The sequence below is a fragment of the Notothenia rossii genome, assembly GCF_949606895.1.
Source record: "Notothenia rossii genome assembly, chromosome: 7".
In the NCBI taxonomy this organism is placed as follows: domain Eukaryota; kingdom Metazoa; phylum Chordata; class Actinopteri; order Perciformes; family Nototheniidae; genus Notothenia; species Notothenia rossii.
In genome coordinates this window covers 75,832,771-75,855,576 of record NC_136905.1, presented here as the reverse complement: position 1 = coordinate 75,855,576, position 22,806 = coordinate 75,832,771, and the positions used below count along the sequence as shown (strand labels likewise).

The following is a 22,806-nucleotide window of genomic DNA, read 5'->3' as shown; positions in this document are numbered from 1 at the left end:
AAGTAAAGATCATACACAACTCAATGGCTTGCTCAGGTAATTTACACAAAGAAAACTGGCCTGTGACTGTGCAACAGCGGCTCGCACTCGGTCCTGCATGGCGGAGGCATGGAGGTACTGCATGGGAGAGTTCTTCTGACTCGTCATCACCATCATCTGCAGGTCCTGCTCCTCTGTGACCACCTGACCCTCCAGCTGCAGACCACGGGATATCAGAACCTGAGGGAAAAAATGGAGTTGAACAAAATCAGCGTTTCCTCAAATTCCACATCAGGGTTTCTTTATGAGAAAAAGTCCTGGGAGGATACAACTCATTTGAATTGATAGCATAACAACATTCATATACAGGGGATCATCTTACACTGGCTCGTGGGTTCTGGCCCCGCTGAGGTTGTCGCTCTGCGGCCCTCAGCAGCTGGTAGAGCTCCCGAGCCTCAGACTCCCAATGCAGGAGTTCAGCCAGGCGACTGTCCAGCCCTGACACACTGTGCTGCAGCTCTGCACACACCTGTTCTGCCTCAAACAAGGTCTGCATCACCTGGTGACATTGTAGGAACATATGGTAACAAATTGATTAACATGCTGTATACACTACAACAGGGCACCACAACCTAAAGAAGACGTTCTTTATGAACAAAGATGTATGAAGGAAGTGTTAAAAGGGTTGAAATCATTCATACTTCAGGTATAGCAAACTTCAGTTTCTGTAACTGCTCAGCTGGGCATTCTGGGGAGGGAGCGAGAGCCTCAAGATCCACTTCTTTTATTTTCCTCGTCATGAACTGAAAGAAAGAAAGCAAACGGTTAGTTTGTGACAGAAATATGTGGAAATGTATAATTGAGTTCTCAGTGTGTAAAAATAAACCACTCTCTTCTGATAGGCTATTGCCCCCATTCTGAGATCTTTAATTTCTACTTCTGACAAAAATGCTATTTCCCATGATAACATTATACTCTGTTATCAAAAAATGTCATTGATTTATTTGATCTCTCCAGAACTAGATCTTAAGGCACCCTTTAAAAAAAAAAGAGGTAATTATTGAACAAAGCTCTGCTGGACTTGTTGTTTGGTAGGATGTTATTACTAACTAAATAATGTAATAAAATCAGGTTATCGCCAATATTTAAAGTGGTATAATACCTTAAGAGGTATATAGCTACGTGGTGAGCGCAATATTTTTGACATCAGTTAATAGTTAAGACTCTACTACTTCATCCTGCCAAGGTGTAATTCAACCATCCACGAAACCTACCTGTATTCTTTTTCTGTAGGTGCGTAAGGGGCCTGCCATTGTCTCCAGAGGCTCCTTGAGAAGGAGAGTGGCCTCTTTGATCAGAGGTTGGATGTCCTGTGGCCTAGCCTGAACATCATCAGTGGGTTCAGCCACGCTGTCCTGGAAAAAGCAGAAGTAGCGCTATTAAATATCAGCTAGATTACAAGACAAAAACAATAAAGCGTACAACATTTTGACTACTGTTTTAACCAAATAAGTCAATTGAAATCATGTTAAGACATTTCAATGTTTATTTATATAGCCCAATATCACAAATGTTACATTTATTTCAGTGGACTTCACAGTTTGTACATAATATCAGTATGACAATACGACACCCTCTGTCCTTAGACCCTCACATCGTACAAGGACACATTTCCAAAGAAGGAAAAGCCCACAGTTTAAAGGGAACATGGGAGAAACCTCAGGGAGAGCAACAGAGGAGGGATCCCTCTCCCAGGACGGACAGGCGTGCAATAGATGCCGTGAGTAAATCGATGAGATAATACATTTTACAGCATAGGTAGACCAAATGTTTGGAAATGCATGTGTCTGTAATAAGAAGATGAATCCACAATCAAGGATCGAGGACGTCAAAAATCCTGTGGGAGCCATCAGGGAAGTAGTATGATGAGTCAGGCAGGACCACAGTGATAGGTTCAGCCATGACTTGAAGTCAAATTACATTTAAGTTTAAAGACGTAATGTAGCACAACTATACATTTGATATAGCATTTTAATCAACACTTGCTTCCACAGTGGACATGATATAATAGTTTGTTTTGACTTTTAACTCAGGTGTTTTATTGCTTACAACTTAAGCAATAAAAGAAGCCTTATGATAATACACTGTAATCACAGACTATCAAAGCCTTGCATTGTAAATGATCTACACACAACAACAAAAAGGCGGAGTACAGCTTCTAACCTTTTAGCCACTCCTTTGTATCACAGCGTGGGAATAATTATAACAAAGGGACAAGTATAGCTTAAATAACAAAGGTGTGAGACATTAATCAGTCCTTCCAACTTCACAGCAAATAAATAGAGAAGCAACCAGGCCATTTTTATAGTAGAAGAGCGCACCTTGCCATGGTAGAGAAATATGTATAGATGGCAGTATGGTACATGCTTTATCAAAACTATTATCTGCAGTACTTACATGTAAGGGAACTACACTAATTAATAGACAACATATTTTAAATGCAAACGCACGTTTCAGTCTACCATCGTGCACAAATACAACTCCTTCTTTGATGACAGCCTTCAGTACGATGATATCAGAAACAGCTTGGCACCACAATGTGACCAAAACAAAGGGCACAGATAAAACAGCTTTGGATATAAGGATTCTCACCAACCAGGTTTTTCTTGATCTATCACTTACGAAAGCAGTTCTCTTGAAGAACTCGGCCCATTGCATGTTGAGTCTGCGCAGCTCTTCTGCCAGGCTCCTGCTGGTGTGAGGGTCTGTGGACTCCAGCAGGAAGTTACCCACCTCATTCAGGTGGGCCTGTTTGGATCCCCACTCAGCCATTGAATCAGGTGTCACCTTAAAAAAACATAAATGTACAAATCTTAAATGGTTAGAAGGGAGAACGACCACGATGACAAGAAAACCCAACCTTGCAAAGTGAAACAATGTGGTTTCTTGGCAAAAAACAAACACTGACTGTGTGACTTTTATTTCAGAGGATTTCAGATATTATTTGCAAATGTAGAATTTTTAAATCAAATATACGGTAATCATTTTTTTTTTCCTCATAAATTTGTAAAAAGACAAAAAAATGTAAAGATAACACTAATATCATAAAATATCAATGTTTTATTTGTTAATGTACGACTTCAATGGAATGGTTTTTGAGATATAAATAGCACACTTTTTTTATTAGACATTTAGACAAATATTTCTACAAGTTTCTACAAGCCTAGTTAAAAAAGCAGAAGCTTCTAGCTAGGTTATGAAACATGGTTCCCTTGCCAATGTTAGATGATGTATGGCTTATTAAAATTACCCCTGGTCTGGGGCCATGGCTGTGTGATGCAGAGCTCTGCTCCAGCCAGGCCTGCAGGGAGCTGAATCCGTCGCTGTAGGAGTCCCAGGCGGACAGGACCCTTCCCATGGTGCTCTTGGCTGTGGTCACATCTTCCAAAACTATGGCGGTGTCTTCCTCCAGCTGCGTCACCTGCTGACTGACGGTGTGGTAATCTGCAGCTGAGGAGCAGAGAGGAAAAGCTGTTGAATGAACTGAAGTGATCACCAGGGAAAGCTTTAAAAACATCAATAGAAAACTTACCAAGAGCAGATTTGCTTGAATATCTCTCAGAAACCTGCTTCAGTTTATGTAGAGCGGCTTCGAGCAAAGATGGTAGCTCCTGTGTGTTTACCAGATCCTGTTTAAAATAAATAGGTTAATTGCAGCATTGCTTATTAGAAAGTAAAACGTCTTTTGATGGCAAGGGGAAAACAGAGCACATGCTTTTGTTATTATTAAACATTTACTACTTGTGGTGCAAAACAATATTGGTTGTAAGTCTGTCTAGCAAGTGGCAAAGTTCATGTTGTTGTATTATTGTATGTGCTGATGTATGACCATATGCTTTGTTGTGACTCAAAAACTGACTTCCAGGGAAAGTTTACAAGCAATTGTAGATTCATTTGATTCAGAATATGTTATAATAATTAACCACAAAATGAGAGGAGTTGTACGCAGTTGTTCTTAATCAGCAGGCCAGCTTGACACCCACACAGTCAGGAGGAACAATTGACTGAGATCCAACTTGTTTTGGGAGGTGCCAGGCAGAGACCCCTAATCTAACTGTATCAAAAATCTTATCATAAGGATATTATCAGAAAAAGATTATAATGTGTATGGCGCCCTCGTACAACTCCCTTCTTACCACTCCCGATAAATAAAACTATTAGTACTATCAGATAATAAATCTACTTACAAGCCATTCTTGCAGCAACACCCTGACAGCCTCTGGGGAGATGTAAGGTCTCTTCCAAACCCGCAGCTTTGTCCTGATCTGCCCTAGCAGATCCAACACGGTGTGGCGGTGCTCCCGGTACTCCAGCTTGATTCCGTGGTATTTAGCAGTCACTCTCACACTGGTGAACCTGGGAGAAGTGACACAAGTATGGTTGTGAAAGTCAGCAAAATGAGAAACAAACAACCAACTCCCATAAGAACCAAATTAAGTAATCATTTGTGTAATCAAATTTGTATGATTCTTAAGGCCCTGACACACCAAGCAGTCACCAGAGAACTTGCCGATGCCGACGCCTACTGTTGCGTCGGCGTGTTCTCCTGCGTCTTGGCCATGTGTCACACTGGAACACACCGCAAAGACTTCAGCCGAATACGTACGAACTGCGCATGCGTGAGTGGCAATAACTCTCCTTACCAGCAGGCGGCGGTAGTGTGTATTCGTCATTAAAAACAGGCAACAACCGGAAGACAGAGAAAAACAACACAAAGCGTGTGCGTTCCATTTTCACTCTCGTCCATCGAAAACATGTTTCGTGCTGTACTGGAGCTATCGGAGTGTTGCTTGTGGAAGACATTCTCAAGCAACCGTTTCGCTTCTTATGCACTGATTCGCTAGCTGAACAGCCAATCAGAGTGATTTCTTTGTCCGACTGCCTGTGGCCGACGCACGGCCAAGAAAGGCCAAATAAGGCGTGTCACGGCCGACGGTGCGGGACACACCAAATTGAGTTTGGGCGACATGGCACGCTTCGTCGTCCGACTAACGAAAACGGCCGATTTCGGCCTGGTGTGTCAGGGCCTTTAGAAGCATACAAATGGATAGCTTGTGTTGTACATTCCGTTTTTTCTGGTTATTTTGTTGAGCTTAAACAATGCCGTTGATTGTATCCAGATCGTGGCTTTAGATTTACTACTAGGTCATTTAGCATAAGGTAAATAATCAATTCAAGCACTGTCCTTACTGTATACACGATTTCACACTTATACAAACATACATGAAATCATGGGAAAGTGCCCTCACCTCCTCTTTAGTTCATCCATCTTGTCACTAGGAACCATCATGTTTGCATACTCATCCAGGTTCTGGAAGGACTGGAAGGTCTTCACTTGTTGCGGCATCTCCTCAAGACAGACCTACAGAGACATTGAGCAAAGAGCAGATTCATATTGAATTATTATACAAAATCACCATTGCTACTCTTAAAACCCCAGAACGGAGAAAAGGCTTATCAAATGTATCCCAAAAATAACTATTCCAGGAGCAAACTAATGTTACAGTTTGTATTCATTTTAGTATTCTCCCAATTAAGAAATAAAGGACATAATGCCGATATTATTTATAACTTAAATATGGAAAGCCCTGCATGAGGAACCTGAGGCTAAGTAGGCAAATGTAATTGTTTTTAAAATGTCACTCCCTAAAGTTGTTTTGTTTAAGCATAGATGCAGTAAATATTCACTTTGAGGATCTCCTGTTTCTCCTTAGCTTCGTCCGCAGCTCGGCCGTGATCCTGCGGGTCGCCCTCCTCCTCGTTCAGAGCCTTCTCTGTTTTCAGCATCCAGCGAGCCACCGTGTCCAGGGGGGCCGGGACACTCATGTCCAACTCCACTTTGTATTCACGCAGCTAAATGAGAAATGCATGAAGAAAATGATCTACATAATTACTCATCTGTATAGATGCGATCATACAATAGGGATTATGCCATGTTGCTGGTTAAGATTGACATGTCATTTCTATAAACATTAGACCAGGGGTACTCAAATACAAATCTTAAAGGTCCAACATTTTGTTTTCAATAAGACAAAGGTCCGTTTATTACGGTCTTTCAAACTTTTAAACAATTACAACAAGATTCTTAACACGAGGTTGCAAAAACAAAAATAATCTGTATGCAGCAGTTTTCATTGTTATTGTGTCTGTGCTTGATCCCTCAGAGTCGCAGTTTAAGAGCTGCAGTTATGAATAAAGGCAGCTGCACCCTCTTTCATTCAGCATTCCCATTATTGCTTTATAAATGTCTAACCCCCTTCTGTGTCCACTGAGGTTCATCAGGCCCAACACATCCTCAACAAACTCCCCCTTTGCCTCATCATAAAAACTCACAACTGAGCAATGTCAGTGGTGTCAGTGGACTCATCCACAGCTAAGGAAATGCACTGTGCTTTTCTTATTCCATCACAAAGTTGATGAATCAAATCACCAGCCAGTGTTTATGTTCTTCTGGTTGCTGTGGAATCTGAGAGGGGGATTTGCTTGACCTGTTATTTCCTCTTTTAGTTTGCCTTCAAACATGGCCTCCATCACTTCAGTCATGCATTCTTTTATACTTCAGTTATGATCCAGTGGAGAGTCAATACCTGCTGGCCTAGTTCAATCAAAGTGGTTACTTTTTTTTGGCTGGGCAGTTTTGCACACCGTCTTATTTAACTTTCTCAGGACTTAAAACTTGTTTGGGGGGCAGACCCCCACAAAGAAAAACATATATTTACACACGTAAGGTCATCATCTTAACAGTTTTGTTTGCTCATCCGTGAGCAGAGCATCAAGTTGACATGTCTATTACAGCTGAATGCGGCGATTACCATCTTGTTCAGCAAAACGCCTCACAAACTGATTAAGATCAACAGCTTTAGTGCGTTTTGATTCAATGCTGAGTACAGCCAACCTGACAGTCTCTTCTCTGTCATTGTAGACCGCACCTCATTCCTTCATTACTTTGGTCCGAATGCTTCTCGTTTTGCGCCGTACCGTTCAAATGAAATCGCCGCCAATCATATTTCCACGCTCGCGCCAGGGCCGGGGGAGGGGTTACAAGACGTACGTCTAGTGCTGCATTCACTTGCACTCGGACATTAGAGACTTTCTCTCATAAATGTCCGATGAGCCACAACTTTTCTTTCAAAACAAAGCTGCCAACTGGGGTGGCAGCTGGGGTGGCAAGGCCTATTTTGAGGGTAGCAGTTGCCCCCCCATGCCACCCCAGTAGGTGAAACTAGGCTACTAGCTACAGTACAGATGCAACTAGATGAGCTGTTAATTCTCGCTCTGACTTTTTTTTTTTAAACACACTCATTTTTCACACCCGCATTCCGCGAAGACCCGCCCTACCGTTCCTCTGATTCGCAGACTGTTGGTGGGGGGGAAAAACGCTGACGCTGAATGTGATTGGACCAATGCGTTGACAGACACACACAGACAGTGGAACAGTCGGACATGCAGAGCGCTTTTTGTTGTTGGACATAGCGGAACACTTTTGACTCGTTGCGTTGTGGCGATGTCTCGCAGATAACACATATGAAAAGTATAATTTGCTCAGAGTCCAGAGACAGTTGTGGTTCGGTCCGGATCCGGACCGGAGTCCGGACTTTGAGGATGCCTGCATTAGACTGTTAAAGTGCATATATATATTTATAAAAATAGGAGATTTGAGTGTGTCTGACCTTTTCAGTGAGGGAGTCCCACGCCTCTCTGAGAGCCCGCTGCTCATCGCTCATTTTCGGGGTTCGTCTCATGGCTGTCAACAACGGCATGATGGGACGCCGCTGCTCATTAAAGGACACCAGAAAGGTTTGAAAGACCTGAGGAATGGAGAGGAACCGTTAGTTACACTCTTTTATGGTCAACTTAGACAACAAGAACATTGAAACATGAAACATGAAACATGAAAGAACATTTCATTTAAATAAAATCACATTTCCAGACTTGAAGGAGCAGCAATATGATCTGCGGGCATTAATGAAATTTTGGAAAATATTAGCGTTTGAATGAGCCCTGGTGTGAAAAAAAGACTGACTGCATAATTTTGTTTTGTAAAAAATTCAATATGAATATAGCTCGGTGATACATCAATTTTGCAGTGATAAGAAACAATGCTTAGTTTCTGTGTTTTAGATTTGAATAGGCATTTGTTGGAGACGTACATGGTATCTTTCTGAGTAGCTCTCTCCCTCGGTGGAGTCCCATCCCTCCAGCAGCTCATCGTAGGCCTGCACCAACCAGCATGTCACTTCCTGTATCTTTTGATCAGTCGTTGCCTGGAAACATGGACAAAAAAACTGTCATTGAATGAAGACTGATGAACAAATTTGGCTAAACACAATCCTATTTTTCACAACCAAATGTAAGTCATGATCAGTGATATTTATTTTGCTTTAGATATGTATAGCTTTTTCTTTTATCTGCACATTGAGTTCTAAGTACTGTATAGAAGGAACACGATAACTAAACATTGTCCCAGCTGGTCAAATTAATGAAATTAAATGCCCGAGAATTAGCCTTATTTTATAATCTATGACAGCCAAGAAGAAATGCATTGCAACTGTATGCCCAAACATAGCTCTACACTCAAATGGTGATGAAATAACTGCAGCTTTGTTTGTTTATTGAAATCCCTTACCAGTGTTAGGAACTGTAACCAATAGAAACAGGGTAAGGCAATGATAATAATAATAATTCATGATATTTATATCCCAGTGTTTGAAGACACTTTACAAGAACATTTGAGAGAAAAACCAAAGGTTGAAAGACTAAATAGTGTGAGGAGAAAGATTGTGTCGATGCAATAAAAATGATTTAAGCAAAAAGCGTTCCCACAAGGCACCAACAGCAGTCATGGGATACTAATACACAAACATAATGGCGGCTTGAGTGCCAAAATGTTTTGTGCTGCAAGCAAGCCTGCACACAGCAGAATACCAAGCTCGTACAAAAGTTTGATGTGGAAACAAGGTTGTTGTTTTTTCCCTCATTACAACATGGAAACACATTAACTACAACAGCCACTTCATATTGTGCTGCAAATGCTTATGTTTGAGACCATGTTGTTAGATATGTTGTAAGGCAATGTCTATGGCATGTATATATTATATAAGGATGCATTATATACAGGGCAATAGACACTTTTAGATGCATGTTGAGATTTGTTTCTCAGGTGTTATTTTTCAGACTGTTTCCCAGACTTTAATTAACTGCAATGCATCTTGCACAATCAACCCAGGATTATTCTCTACACTTACTTGCTACCCTTTTCCCTCAACCTATCCTAAGGGAGTGCAACTAAATACGTTGTGCCTCTCCACCTCTGTTCCCTACTTCTTAACTACTACTCTTTTCCCTCAACCTATCCTAAGGGACTGCATGTACGTAGACACGTTAGTTTAGCTGCTATAGGCTTGGACTGTCGGGGGACACCTTACTTCTTCCTTCAGACTGTCTGTACCCGTGTACTCTCATGTTCCGAATAACCCAGCTTCCCCCAAATTTATTTTTTGTGTCTACATCTACGCCGGGATCCTGAGTCGAGGCTGATCCTGTTACTGTGGTCGTCTGTCCTGGATCCTCTATCCTGAGTTCTGGATTTGAGTCCTGGACTTCGAGTCGTGGCTTAACCTGTCTCTGTGGTCCTGCCTGACTCTCATCATACTACTTCCCTGATGGCTCCCACAGGATTGTTGACATCCTCGTGGATTCATCTTCTTATCATAGACACATGCATTTCCAAACATTTAGTCTACCTATGTTGTAAATGTATTATCTTTTCAATTTACACACGGCATACATTGCACGTCTGTCCGTCCTGGGAGAGGGATCCCTCCTCTGTTGCTCTCCCTGAGGTTTTTCCCATGTTCCCCTTTAAACTGTGGGTTTTCTCTGGTAGTGTTTCCTTGTACGATGTGAGGGTCTTAGGACAGAGGGTGTCGTATTGTCATACTGATATTCTGTACAAACTGTGAAGTCCACTGAGACATGTAACCTTTGTGATATTGGGCTATGTAAATAAACACCTCTTGGGGCTAAAGTGCCAACATACGAAGTAGACTTAAAATCTCAAATATCTAGAGCAGCTACATGCTAACATGCTGATATCTTGTCAGTAATAGGAGCCGACAGGTGGCATGTCCCCTCTGACTGATCGGTCATGAGTTCTGCAGCAGGCGACAGCAACATATCTCAGTCGAAGGAAGGAATAGCTGCAGCCTATGAGTGCTTTCTTCACCTCATGGGAGGCAGAGAAACACACCCTCGCTGCGGCTTTGAATTAATTCCCGGAAAACAGGGCTAACTAGTTTGATACTGCATGATCGGTCTTGTTTTAAACCTGGTATTATTCGAAGATAATCTATGCTCTTAGTGACTCGCTTTTTAATTTAAATGGCTGCAGCAGTTAGTATCCATGTCTGGTGGTATTATTTTCTCTGTTTATCCACATTTCATTATCCCTGTATTGACTCTAAATGTACTGTTAATTACAGAAAATGTATCTGAAACCCAAAAAAGGTAACAGCTAATCCCATCCCTTAGGAATACCCAATGTGATTTCCCCTGTGAGGATTATGCAGATATTCATCGTGATTTAGTCCATGGTTTTACTTTCAGTTGTACCTGTCGCAGAGGTGAAGCAGAAATAGCAGGAGTGTAGTGAACAGGCAGGTTGACAGGAGAAGGACATTTAGGAAGATTTAGGTATTGCGTCTAGAAGGAAAAAGGAATAGAAGAGAAAGGAAGAAACAGTAAGAAAAGTATGCCAAGAAAATAAAGACCCCCCCCCCCCCCCAAAGAAAAGATTGTAGAAAGATAATAACAAGTTGTAGAGATAGTGAAAAACAAAACAAAGAAACCAATCGTATTACAGTAAGAATCAGACATGTTCATCACTACTTAACTTATTACAGTTCAAATAAGACTTTACAAATGCGATACCGTTTCGTGAAAAGTACTCAGCAAGCTGTGATTGAGTTCTTTGCAACTTTCAAAAACACTTAAGTCTGATTAAGGAGAAGTTGTCCCTTAATTTCCCACACGTTTATCTACATGTATTCCAACCAATGTACAGACACTAAATGGCAGAAAAAGGGCACTCAAAGTGACAACCAGTTCAAAGCAGACTCCCGTGTTGACGACGAGACTGTTTACAGCACAAGAGTTGACCGAAGCTGCGCAGAAGGGGGTGTGTGGTGCTTTGAAGACAACACTATTATGGTTGTACTCAACAAGCTGCATTTATCCAGCTTTATACTCGTAATTTGATTTTGTCAACAGCACAACATTATCTGACTCTTGCAAACATAAAAACGAATGTACTTAAACCCTTTAAGTTATCAATTGGTCATTTGCACGTGAAATTATATTTGTAGGTTAAACAATGGCAAAAACGAGTTGATAAATGAAAGTATTTACACACATTACATCAGTGACTACATCTCAATGTGTAGTTTGGACACGCTTCACATTGATATTTATATTTATATATTTTTATATATTGTCAACTAAATAATGCTGACTATTATCTAAAAAGATGTAAAGCTAGATTTGACATGATTATAATCTTCATCTCTTAACCTTTATTGATATGCATATCACCAAATCAATGCTTACAGATCAGGAGTGTATTAGAGCTTAGCTGCACCTTAATTGTTGACATTGGCCAGCAGCGCTTACATACCTGAGAACATATTTAACAACGCCTTTAACTCTGCCTGAGCTGGTTGTCAAAATAGAAGCTATTCTGATTGTAAAACTTCCCGCAGTGTTAAATAATGATGTTTGTCTAGAAAATAATTTAGTGTTACACACCTGCATTTCTTCCTCTGCCGCTGGGAGGTCTTTAGAGTACTGCAGGAACTGAGCCACGTAGGTCATGATGGACTTCTCATCAGGGTCTCGAACGTCCACATCTGCATCCAAATCACAATCCTCCATGATCACACTCACTCTACTTTCAAAAAGCTTACACTAGCACATTAGCTCGTTAGCTCCTGAGGCAGGTGAAGTTTAATACTGGAATCTGAAGAATGGAGGTGCAGCTTCTGTCTAAAAAACATTAGGCTGATCAAAGTCTGCTAACAAACTAACAGACAGAGTGAAAATAAGGGAGGAGGGTTTTATAGAAGACACAGAAACAAACAGGAGGCGAGTCAGCAGACTGTCAGATCGACGTCCCACTTGCCCTCAGGCTAGCTGGGCATGGCTCTGTCACAAAACTCATCAACACACACATTCACAAAGATTCACATGGCAACACATGAATTACTGCAACACAGGAATGGCAAGCGACAAAGCCGATGAATCATTTTGCATGAACAAAAGACAGGAACAGAGATTTGTTTGAAATGAGTGAATAAAGCAAGGTACAGAGGTTAAGTGACTGTGCGTGGTCAGTAAATCACAAAGCAAGTTATGGTTATCGTGTTATGAAACGAATATTCCTGCATTAGCATTCACATGACAAGCTGCAAAGAAAGTATTGAAAGAAAGCCTCTTGAAATGTACTGCAATTGAAAAAGTTGGGAATAGATGAGAGTTTTTTACTGAGAATTAAAAAAAACATTATCAATAATAATAAAAATAAGGCTTGGTAGGTTCCCAAGTTTGTTCAAGTGCACATATATTGTAAATAAAAATGTACCTCTGGAAGCATTAGCAGCCAGAAGAAATACCAGTGACAGTATGAGCTAATAAATCATCGAAGTTTTTGCAAAACTTCAGCCTCCACGCGCATACGTCATATTTACTTAAAGGTCTGCTATTATACTGTTTTTAATCAATATATTATAGGTCTCAGATATATACAAAACATGTCTCTGAAGTGTTGGGCTCAAAATACCCAACAGATCATTGTAGCATCCCATAATCCCCTCTGTTTCAGCCCTGTTTCAAAAGTGCTGATTCTCTGTCTGTTACTTTAGATGAAAATAAGGAGCCCCTCCCCATGCCCCTCTGAGAGATATTTGGTTAAAAAGAACACAATGGTGCTCTAGGAGGGGATTCAGGTGATAAGGAGGGGGGGTGGGGGGTTACCTTGGTTGGTGATTGGCTAATGGTTACACAAGCCAAACAATTGTTATGACATCATAAAATGGCCAAAATCTGATCAGCTCATTTTCAGACAGGTTTTTATATAAATGGATCAGGACAAAAAGAGAGAGAATCTTTTTTCCTGAAACTTTCAGAAGCTCTTTCCACAGAGGGGACACATGTTGATGTATACAAGACATGAAAAAGTGGATTTTGCATGATAGGTCCCCTTTAAGGTCATGTAAGCAGGTAAATATAAGATTTATTTTGTATGTCAAATTATAATTATTTTTGTTACTTTATAACCATTTCCATTTGTGTCAAAATAACAATTAGGCTACATCCAAAATGTGTCATCTATCATTATTGGCAGTAGTATTCCTCTTCTAGTACTACAAAAATAAGTCTTGTACAATGACCATACAGGAACATGTCTGATGGAGTCGAGAGACTTTAGTGCTTATAATATCTTAACATGTTCCCATGATGTTCCCTGAGTGCAGTAGAGCTGAATGACCAACCGTCAGGGTCCAGCAGTCGGGGGATCTTCAGCTCTTTCTCTGCGATGCGGAAGGCCTCCTCAAGGTTCTGCTTGTTGCTCCTGGTTCTGGCTTTGGACAGATCCACCAGGTCGGGCCGCAGAGCATACTGGATCGCCAGGAACACCACCCCACTCCTCCAGCTGGCTTTGAAGTCTTTCACATTTATTGAACAGCCAGCTCTGAGGGAAAAAGGTTGTCTTTCAGAGGGTCTGTTGCTGCTCGACATATTTACAAATGGTACAGAAGCAAGCATTTCTTCTACTAACTCGTGGTCCAAATATTTCCGCCTCTGGTGGCCACAAAGAGCATTACCACAACAAACACTTTTTAAAATAATGCTGGAAAACCTTTTTTTAGCTTATCAAACTTTTTTTCTATCTGTTTTACAGGTAAAACACTTTTATTGACAAACAAAAGAGAGAAAAAATGTCTGACATTTATCTTAAGACGTTCATAGATAAGATCAATAGATTCATAGATAAGATCTTTTAAGATCAAGTACAGACAAGCTCAAATCTAGATACTAGGATAAAAGATATGAAGGCAACGCCCGAAAGCCATTTTCAAAACTATTTTATAGATTTTCTTAAAAGAACAACATTTAGAAATGGCATTAAGTCAGCACAGCGATTTTATAATATCTCAATATCTATAAATAAATGCTGGAATGTAATATGTAACATAAACGCTGTTAAATCCAATGTAGGAAAGTATGTGAACAGATTTTGGCAGGCAGTATATGCCAAGCCGAAATAAGAAAGCCCTGATTAGGTTTTGGTCTTTATCCCAGAGCTGGCAGTTTCAAAAGTTTGATGGTCATGACGTGTGATGATCCATCAGCCCTACAGCTGTATGAAGTCGATTAATATCAGTGTTACCTTATCTACACAGCACATATAAGGGCATATGTGTTCCTTTATAGCATTCAGTTGACTGGATGCTTACTTGTGGCACTGTTCCCGGACCCAGAGCAGCAGGGCCTTCTTGGCAGAGACCCTGAAGCGCCGGTGCAGCGGCGAGCCTCTGAGAGGAACCGGACTGCTGCTGGCCGAGCGGTTCGACAGCGTGGAGCGCGAGTCCAGACTGACCAGGGACTCCATGGACGACTGACGGGAATTGAACGAGAGGCTGCTGGCCAACTCCTCGATCTAAGAAAACCAACACACAGTTTCTGTTCATTATTTTATGCATTTATGTATGGGACATTTGTAGACGTTTAAAAAAGGTGTAAAACAGTAGCAAATACCTTCAAAAGGTGACAAAAAATCAAGAAAAAAAAGAAGGGAAATCATTATCTTTTCAGAAACAGAGGAAACTTAAAATCATGAAGAATACACAAAAATCCTATGGCTTACACATATCCCCTGTTTCTGGTGTTAAGTTTAAATGAATGTGCTTAATTGGAGCATGTTGATCAAAAGTAGAAACATTTTGTAAAACTAAGAAATCTGCACAAATCTAATAATGATATCCAAAATATATTTATTATAGAACACAGACAATAGGAAAACAACTGTTACATATTCATGCAGGCTTACATAAGGTTTTATTATTGTGAGTGGGAAAAAACTAAACAAAGGGAAAAACTCAAAGAAATATGAAGACAACTACAAAAAAGATACCAAATGTAACTCACATGATACTGGAGAATGATCGTCCATATGAGGCCCAGGATAATGGACGGTTTACCATCAATGATGTCAGGAATGTTTATGTTGACTAGTTTGATCTGGGAACAAAACAGAAATATTTTGCAAACTTCCACAAAGGGTCAATTGATACATACAAAAGAAAGACATAATTGTAGAAATGTAGTAATCTCATTATTTCTTACAAACAATGCGAGCCACATTTAGACCCGTAACTGTATAACTAGTAAGATTTTTATGGGAAAATGTGTTTCCAAAACGCATCATCCTTCTGGTTTTGTTAACGACAACAGTTGAAACATCCTTATATGGTTGATGATTGCATTTGGCTAACAGACTTAGTGTGTCATTTACCGATTTCATCTTCAGAAATAAAAGGGCCTTCTCGATGTTGCTCCTGTGCTGAAACATTCCCCGGCCTCTCTCCCGACTCTGCAAACACAACCAGAGAGTCGGTCAGTCAGTGGGTTCGTTCAAACTGTCCGACGATGCTGAAAACATGTTGAGTGTTGAACGGAGAGTTACTCACCATGCGCTGACCGCTCATCACCTCCAGCAGGTCCAACAGCTTGGAGCCGTCTCGGAAATCGTTGAACAGATCCACGATCATGCATGGTGGCACCCGCTGTCACCAAACACAATCACACACATGTTTATTTTATTCATATTATATGTTTTACTTTGGAGAAAATGTACAAAAGGAATGCTAAACCTGCACAAGAAACAAATGAACTGTGTTAGTATTAGGGCTGTCCCGAATACCATTTTTCGGGCTCCGGATATTTGATAGTAATCAGCAGCGAATATTCGGCATGCGCGGGGGGCTTCAACACGTGTATTTCGGTTTATTCAAGGCATTCATTTTGTTATCCTACAGCAGCGTTTCTTAAAGTGTGGGGGGCGCGCCCCACTGGTGGGGCGCAGAGATGTGATAGGTGGGTAGTTTTGGACCTCAGGCCGGAATCGAACCTGGGTCCTCGCGGGCGGTAGTGGATTGTTACAGCCGGAGACTCACAACGGCGGACCCCTGTTATAGAATGATACATTTGACAATTTTAAGCTTGGCCTACCATTTTATTGGAGCGATGAGGAACAGGTGGGGCTTGAAAAGGCCCACCTGTTCAAAGTGGGGAATGACAGGACAAGTTTGAGAACCACTGTCCTACAGTATTGTTGTTTTATAGTTATTTGTTAATGTAACCCAATTTGTGTTCTTTGAAATTGAAAAGGATATTGCATTGTGTTTGTTACTTTCGTTGCAGTTGTATATATGTCTTAAGTGTAATTTGGCTTGGCTTCCTATTTTGTATGGACATGCTTTTATTTTGAAGGAGAGTTAGCGCTGTTGACAGGAAGTTGTTGTTGCTATGGAAACAACGTGACGGAGAAAAGGAGCGGAGATTAACGGAGAAAAGTAATATCTACATATAATATAAAGACGGAGAAAGTAAAAGGATAACGTTTATGGTTAAGTGTTAGCACCTCCTGAAGAGGCACAAGCTCTTACGTTGATATTGGAGATTTCAATTGAAAACCGAATAGTAGGCCAACGACCGAATATTCGGATATTCTGGTACAGCCCTAGTTAGTGTTAGAGCCACTACAGGTGAAACGTACCCCAACTCCGAATCAAAAAGCGTTGTGGTGCTCGTGTTCGATTCAAATATTTAAATAAGATTATATGAATGGAGCAAAACCTGCCCAAACAAATGAGCCTTATTGGAAAAAAAGGAAATTCACAAAGATCATCACTAATAGCAACACACGTATTCATTGAAATGAGTGTGTTCAGATAACATTCTCTGCTACAAACCCCTTATGAAATCCTAAATATGGTTTCTCTCTGTCATGTTTAACTTCTTTGCCTGAAGTTTTGAGGAATGCTTCTGCACCTTGTAAATTAGGACCTGTAGCTTACCGTCTGAAATACTTTTTCATTCTGACTTTGTTTTGTTTACTGTGCTCTTGGCACAGAGGCAACATTCATACTCTGCCTCATGGGTAATTGCACTCAGCTGATCAACTGTATTGGCTTGTTTGCGCTGTAACATCTTCATTAAATGGGACCTTGAGATGGGGCATATCGCGGTTGGAATTGATGTGTAATTAATGGAGTTTTTTTGCCCCTAAGACAGGGGTGGGGAACCTCCGGCCCCCGGGCCGTACACGGCCCGCGAGACCATTTGGCACGGCCCTCGAGGTGATTTATAAACACACGCAAAAAGTTAAAAAAATGAAAGAAATCTAGACCGCAAAAAAATGAAACAAGCGAGTGCCTGTTTTTCCTGGCCAAGGTCAGGGTCCTTGAACACAACACGGGCCTAACGTGTCATAACGTGGTAATTATGTCTCGTCTGACAGAGGTGTAGTGCTGACGGAGAGCACCAGAACACCGCTCCGGCACTTCCAAAAAGGGCAATAGCCTACCCATAAGGAGCCGTACACATGCCTCAGTTGTTGCGTGGCTGTGTCTTTAGTTGAAAGCCCAGTGGCGATCTGTTCATCTGTCATACTGATCATACAGTCAATTACTTAGTTGTTATTAGCATCTGGTTAGCTAGCTATGCTAACGAATAGAAGAAGCTTTTTCTACAACCACTGAGGTAAAGGCACATCTTTATATGATCATTATAGTTATTATAAAAAAATAAGAGAATAAAGTAAACATGTATAAAATACTATATGACAGTAAAATAAAGTTGTTATTAATAAACAAGAATACAGTTTGAAAGGGGAGTGATTTGTAAAATATCCATAAAGAAAAATACATTTGCTTACAGTTCTGTTTCATATGGGTGTTGAGAGATGTATCCATAGATCTCTTCATGTTGCTCTCAAAGTGCACCAGATTTATGCTTTTAACTTCAACATAAAAAAAAAAATCTTCTGGAGCATGCCCCCAGGACCCCTGTAGAGGAGATTAGGTCCTCCCCCACTTAAATCATGTCCACATGGATAGGAAACTAAATACATTTGCTCACATCTTGTGTCCATATCTTTCTGTTTTGGTGGTCATGCCACAACCGTGCACGTGCATGAGTGCGCGAGTCATGGTGAGATATCTGGATTAAGAGGTTGCTTTTTCTTTGCACAGCATGACAGAAAGGCCAAATGAATGGGCTGTGATTTTAGTTTTTTTAAGCGGAGGTCAATAATTTGTACAGCCCTCGGAGGATTTTGAAAAAATTGAAATGGCCCTTGAGAGGAAAAAGGTTCCCCACCCCTGCCCTAAGAGAACAGATAACTTTGCTTGGATTATTGGTTTATTTCGTTTCAAAGTCAAAGATGTGCAAGAAGCTTTTCTGCGACACAATTTATCTTTCCAAAAATCTGTTGAGATAGAAATCTATGCAACTTTCCATGTCCATGAGGCCGGAGCTAAAGGATGACTTGCTCCTTCCAATTCCATTCAGTTAAAACTCTTAAGCATGAGGCGGACTATTCAAAACAAAGCTGTTTCTGAGAAGTTCTGTAAATGGGAAATCTTCTCCAGATAATGATGCTTTGTAGTTTGCATAAAACAGGCAACAAATCAATATTTAAAAAGAAAAATATGAATGATATAAAGTAATGCATGCACACCCTTTATAATAATAGGTGACTAAAACATCACAATAAAAACACTGCCCTGTCTGTAGCTGGCTGAGGACTATTATGTTTTTGTATATATTTATTTTACTTTGAAACTACTTGGAAAATCTTAAGTTTAAATATAAACCATTCTCCAGAAGAATGTATTATTATGTTTCCGACACCACAAAATAATTAGCTTACAAACACTGCCGGATGTCAACAACTTAAGTTTTTCCAAAGTGACACAAGGTTATGTAACAACGTGAGCTCTTATGTGATCAACCACCAAAGCATTTACTGTTATCTCAACCCTCCATTTTTTGGCAAAGTCCCCTGTGTGCCCAACGTGAGCCCAGAGCAGGGTGGATGTCCGGCGGGAGGATTGGGGGGATGTGGGGGTGTGGCCGGTGGTGAAAGGAAGGGGTGTGTGTGGCGGCGTCTGTTGCTGTCTGTCTGTCTGCCTTGAACCTTGCTCCTCAATGCTATATTTATGAACACGGCTCCCCACCTCCACCCCACCGTCCTCCACTAACACACTCACAGCTGACCTCCAACACAAGTCAGAGAGAGAGCTGCTGCTGAATCATGTCAGGAGGTAGATTGGGGGGTTGGGGGATGGACTGTTTTGCCTTACATTTTCAAATCCAAGCCATTTAAGATGTACTGTAAAAGACGTGTTTTTTGATTTTGTTATTGCACATGTTGCATTAAGAGGTGTATGAATTTGTTTTCATTTCCTTTGCTCTTTGAGGCTTTTCAAAGCATTTAATATTGCCCACTGACACATTTGATTTAAGAAGTTAGCCAATATAAAATGTGTGGTGCTGTGTGGTTATTTTCCTAATATGTTAATTGAGGATATCAAATGTAGACATTTTGTAGAGATTGAGTTATCATGCAGTTATGGTGTCAGTGTAAGAAAGAGAGTACTTGTCCATGGACAAGTGAGTTTGGCAATTTACTTTTACCAATTTATGATTTACTTTACCGAATAAATGTTTCACTTGTCCTATACTTTGTGCATGCTGCACCTATCTTAAATATTATTAAATATCAACATAAAGCATACAATAATCTGGGTTACTGTAACTAAGGTAACATTTTATTGTTTATTTGTTCATATTTGGCAAGAAACATGCTATATAAGAATCTTCCTCTTGGGGCCACTGGAATCTTCTTCTTCGTCATTGTATTTTACATTTTCCCACGGTTTTACGACACCGCTAACGTAAGTGAGCGGTAAGATTTTACTGCATCACACATCGTCTTATCGTTTTAACGGTACTACTACTTTTATCAATACCGCTTATCGATCTGGTCCTTTAACGGTACTCTTATTGGTTCTTTTGAGAGAAAAAAAAGGTAAATTAACTAAACAAATTGTAAATAATGTGAACTTACAGAACTGTAAAAAGCAAATAATATACAAGTATTTACTGCAAGACTACAGTGGTACAGAGCAACACAGGTGGGGCAGACAGGTATGCTGCAAAAGGCCTAACGGTTCTTCTGGAGGAAGATTGAGGTTGTGGTGAAACATTACGGGACATAATGTGTTGTTGTTTAGACAAAGTGCTCTTGTTACGGCCTGTCCACATAGCAGCGCTAACAAATCTTCCAACGCTTCTACCCATTCACTTTGAATGGGGTGACGTCACGTTGCCTCACTTTTCGCCGAACTGCATTGTGGGAAGCAAAGCGAAGATTTCCAGGATTTTCAGGATTCAAAAGTTGAGCAATGTTCAACTTTTGAAGCGTTAGCCAATCAAATCCCGTTTATGCAAATCTGACAGTACAAGCGCTAGCCAATCAAACCGCGTGCAAGCTGGGAGTGACATACCGCAGTTCATTTTCTATATTCCTAAAAATGGAGGAGAAATTAGTTATTGCGGTAGCAAATCACCCGGTTCTTTATGACCAGTCCCTATTAACTTACCGGGATACAAACCGGAGGAACCAGGCATGGAGGGAGGTGGCAGAGACAGTGGGTGAAACTGGTAGGTTTTCGCCTGTTTGGGGATTTTATATCCAGTTTACTCCGTTTTAACATTGCTATTTCTTTGTATGTCGGGAGATTCATGTGATTGGTTGTTGGTTGCGTTGCTCGCAAAAAATCCCCAAGCTTCAGATACGCCCACCTTCAAGATTTTTTTAACGTTGCTGTGTGGACGTACCGTGAGGGTTACACGCTAAAATCTTATTGCATTTTTGGCAACAAGCATTGTCCACATCGAGACGGATAAAGTTTAACCACACCTTGGAGCGCTTAGTTCTCTCTGCCGTGTGTGTGTGTGTGTGTGTGTGTGTGTGTGTGTGTGTGTGTGTGTGTGTGTGTGTGTGTGTGTGTGTGTGTGTGTGTGTGTGTGTGTGTGTGTGTGTGTGTGTGTGTGTGTAAACTGCCCCGCCCCCTCACATACAGACGGGGGAGAGAGATCTCTCGTCTGGATTGGAAAGTCTTATTGCATATTAGAAACGGAGTTGGCGACACTAAAACTGCAATATAATGTTTATGCAGCAATAATACATATGACATATATGTTTTAAATGTCTCCAGTACCGATAAAAACACAGATAACGTCAGAGCTTAGCGGTACCACTGTCTTTAATAATTCCGCCGCGGGGCCCGCTTAATACCGGGGCTCGGTACCCCATCCCTAATCATACATGACAAAGAAGGAAAGCGGTCGCAAACAACAATGGCGGACACGGACAATTTGCGAATGAGTTCTGCCTTTTGTAAACTGAATTTATTAATAATTTGTCAATAAATATGGGCGAAAAACGTCACTTGCCCGTCGGACACGTCAATGGAAAGATGTACTTGTCCGATATTGCGATCGGACGTGTGCTTTTTCACACACTGGGTGTGGTAAATAAACTGAACCAAGATATTTTTGGGTTATCCAATAAGTTATAATTATCAATTTTTTGTAGGAAGAGCTACAGTTTCCTGTCTTAGAGGATGTTAATATTGTTTTATCCATAAAATGTGATTGTCCTATCATTGTGATATCTTTATGACCTGATTTCCCATCTAGAATGATTACATTGCATCCTACGCCATTAACATACCGGCTTTCAGACAGGACAGATTTGAAGGACTTTGCTCACCTTTGCCAGCTGAGCGTTGACCCAGTTAGTGAAGGTCTTCTTCTGAATCTGTTCTTGTTCCACTGCGGAAGAAAAAGAAACACACAATGTCAATTTTAATATATAGTTTCACATCCAAACACTAGATCACTCGAGTAGTTCAGGTATTAAAGTCTATATGCAATACATTCCTAATTATCTTGAGTGAGTAGTCCTTTTTTGTGATTATTTATTATAAGCAGCAGTGTTTTTGCGGTACTAAACACCTCACTGGAGAGCAGGGTCAATGGGCAAACTGGACACAATTATCCCCAAGAAAATGTACAGAAATAAAAAAAACACCAGAACTCAACAGCAGAGGATTTGCATTTCATGTAATGCAGTCACTGTTGGTTTCTTTTTAAGAATGACAAAAATGTGTCATTAACCTTAAAGGGGTGGTTCGGATGTTTTGAGATCAGGTTATATGAGGTACTTATCCAAGCTGGTAGTGTGCTGACCGTCATTTACTCTAGGTAATGCACTGAGTATGGAGTAGTAGCTCTTACTACCCCACCCCAAAAGCTCCAACTATCCATTTACCTTAACATTTTATTTGCTTATATTTAAACAACTTCCGCCAAAGGGGCAGGAGATCAACAAAGTAATATCTGTTATTTTAGAGTATAATGACAAACTTTCTAAATCCTCATGTAATTTCATGACACCGTCAACTTTAACCAGAACATACTTCATTCTGATTTAAAACAAAGAATGAGCCTTCATTGCACACACATTTCACTGTTCTACAAACTCAATGTGCATTTCCAGGTACATGTTGTGGTACAACTCTGGAGACAAACAGAGACTAAAGCTAAACTGATCCTTCACGATTATAAAATACCAATAGC

At 40.6% G+C, this 22,806-nt stretch overlaps 1 protein-coding gene across 1 annotated transcript in view; it reads right to left on the bottom strand.

Moving 5' to 3' along the window:
• Window positions 1–9: 9 nt before the first annotated feature.
• LOC307046453 (nesprin-2-like) overlaps window positions 10–22,806 on the bottom strand; it is a gene marked incomplete at its 3' end in the record, with an annotated part of 39,081 nt that continues 16,284 nt past the window's right edge. The window contains exons 3-22 of the mRNA XM_079692849.1: window positions 21,938–21,999; window positions 15,783–15,878; window positions 15,608–15,685; window positions 15,241–15,333; window positions 14,550–14,752; window positions 13,584–13,783; window positions 11,842–11,942; window positions 10,651–10,740; window positions 8,190–8,303; window positions 7,710–7,847; window positions 5,728–5,892; window positions 5,289–5,401; window positions 4,227–4,395; window positions 3,572–3,668; window positions 3,290–3,489; window positions 2,662–2,826; window positions 1,254–1,394; window positions 681–782; window positions 362–538; window positions 10–219 (exon numbers count right to left, since the gene is read on the bottom strand). Of these exons, the coding sequence (XP_079548975.1) occupies window positions 10–219; window positions 362–538; window positions 681–782; window positions 1,254–1,394; window positions 2,662–2,826; window positions 3,290–3,489; window positions 3,572–3,668; window positions 4,227–4,395; window positions 5,289–5,401; window positions 5,728–5,892; window positions 7,710–7,847; window positions 8,190–8,303; window positions 10,651–10,740; window positions 11,842–11,942; window positions 13,584–13,783; window positions 14,550–14,752; window positions 15,241–15,333; window positions 15,608–15,685; window positions 15,783–15,878; window positions 21,938–21,999 (2,714 nt within the window). The remainder of the gene's footprint in view (window positions 220–361; window positions 539–680; window positions 783–1,253; window positions 1,395–2,661; window positions 2,827–3,289; window positions 3,490–3,571; window positions 3,669–4,226; window positions 4,396–5,288; window positions 5,402–5,727; window positions 5,893–7,709; window positions 7,848–8,189; window positions 8,304–10,650; window positions 10,741–11,841; window positions 11,943–13,583; window positions 13,784–14,549; window positions 14,753–15,240; window positions 15,334–15,607; window positions 15,686–15,782; window positions 15,879–21,937; window positions 22,000–22,806) is intronic.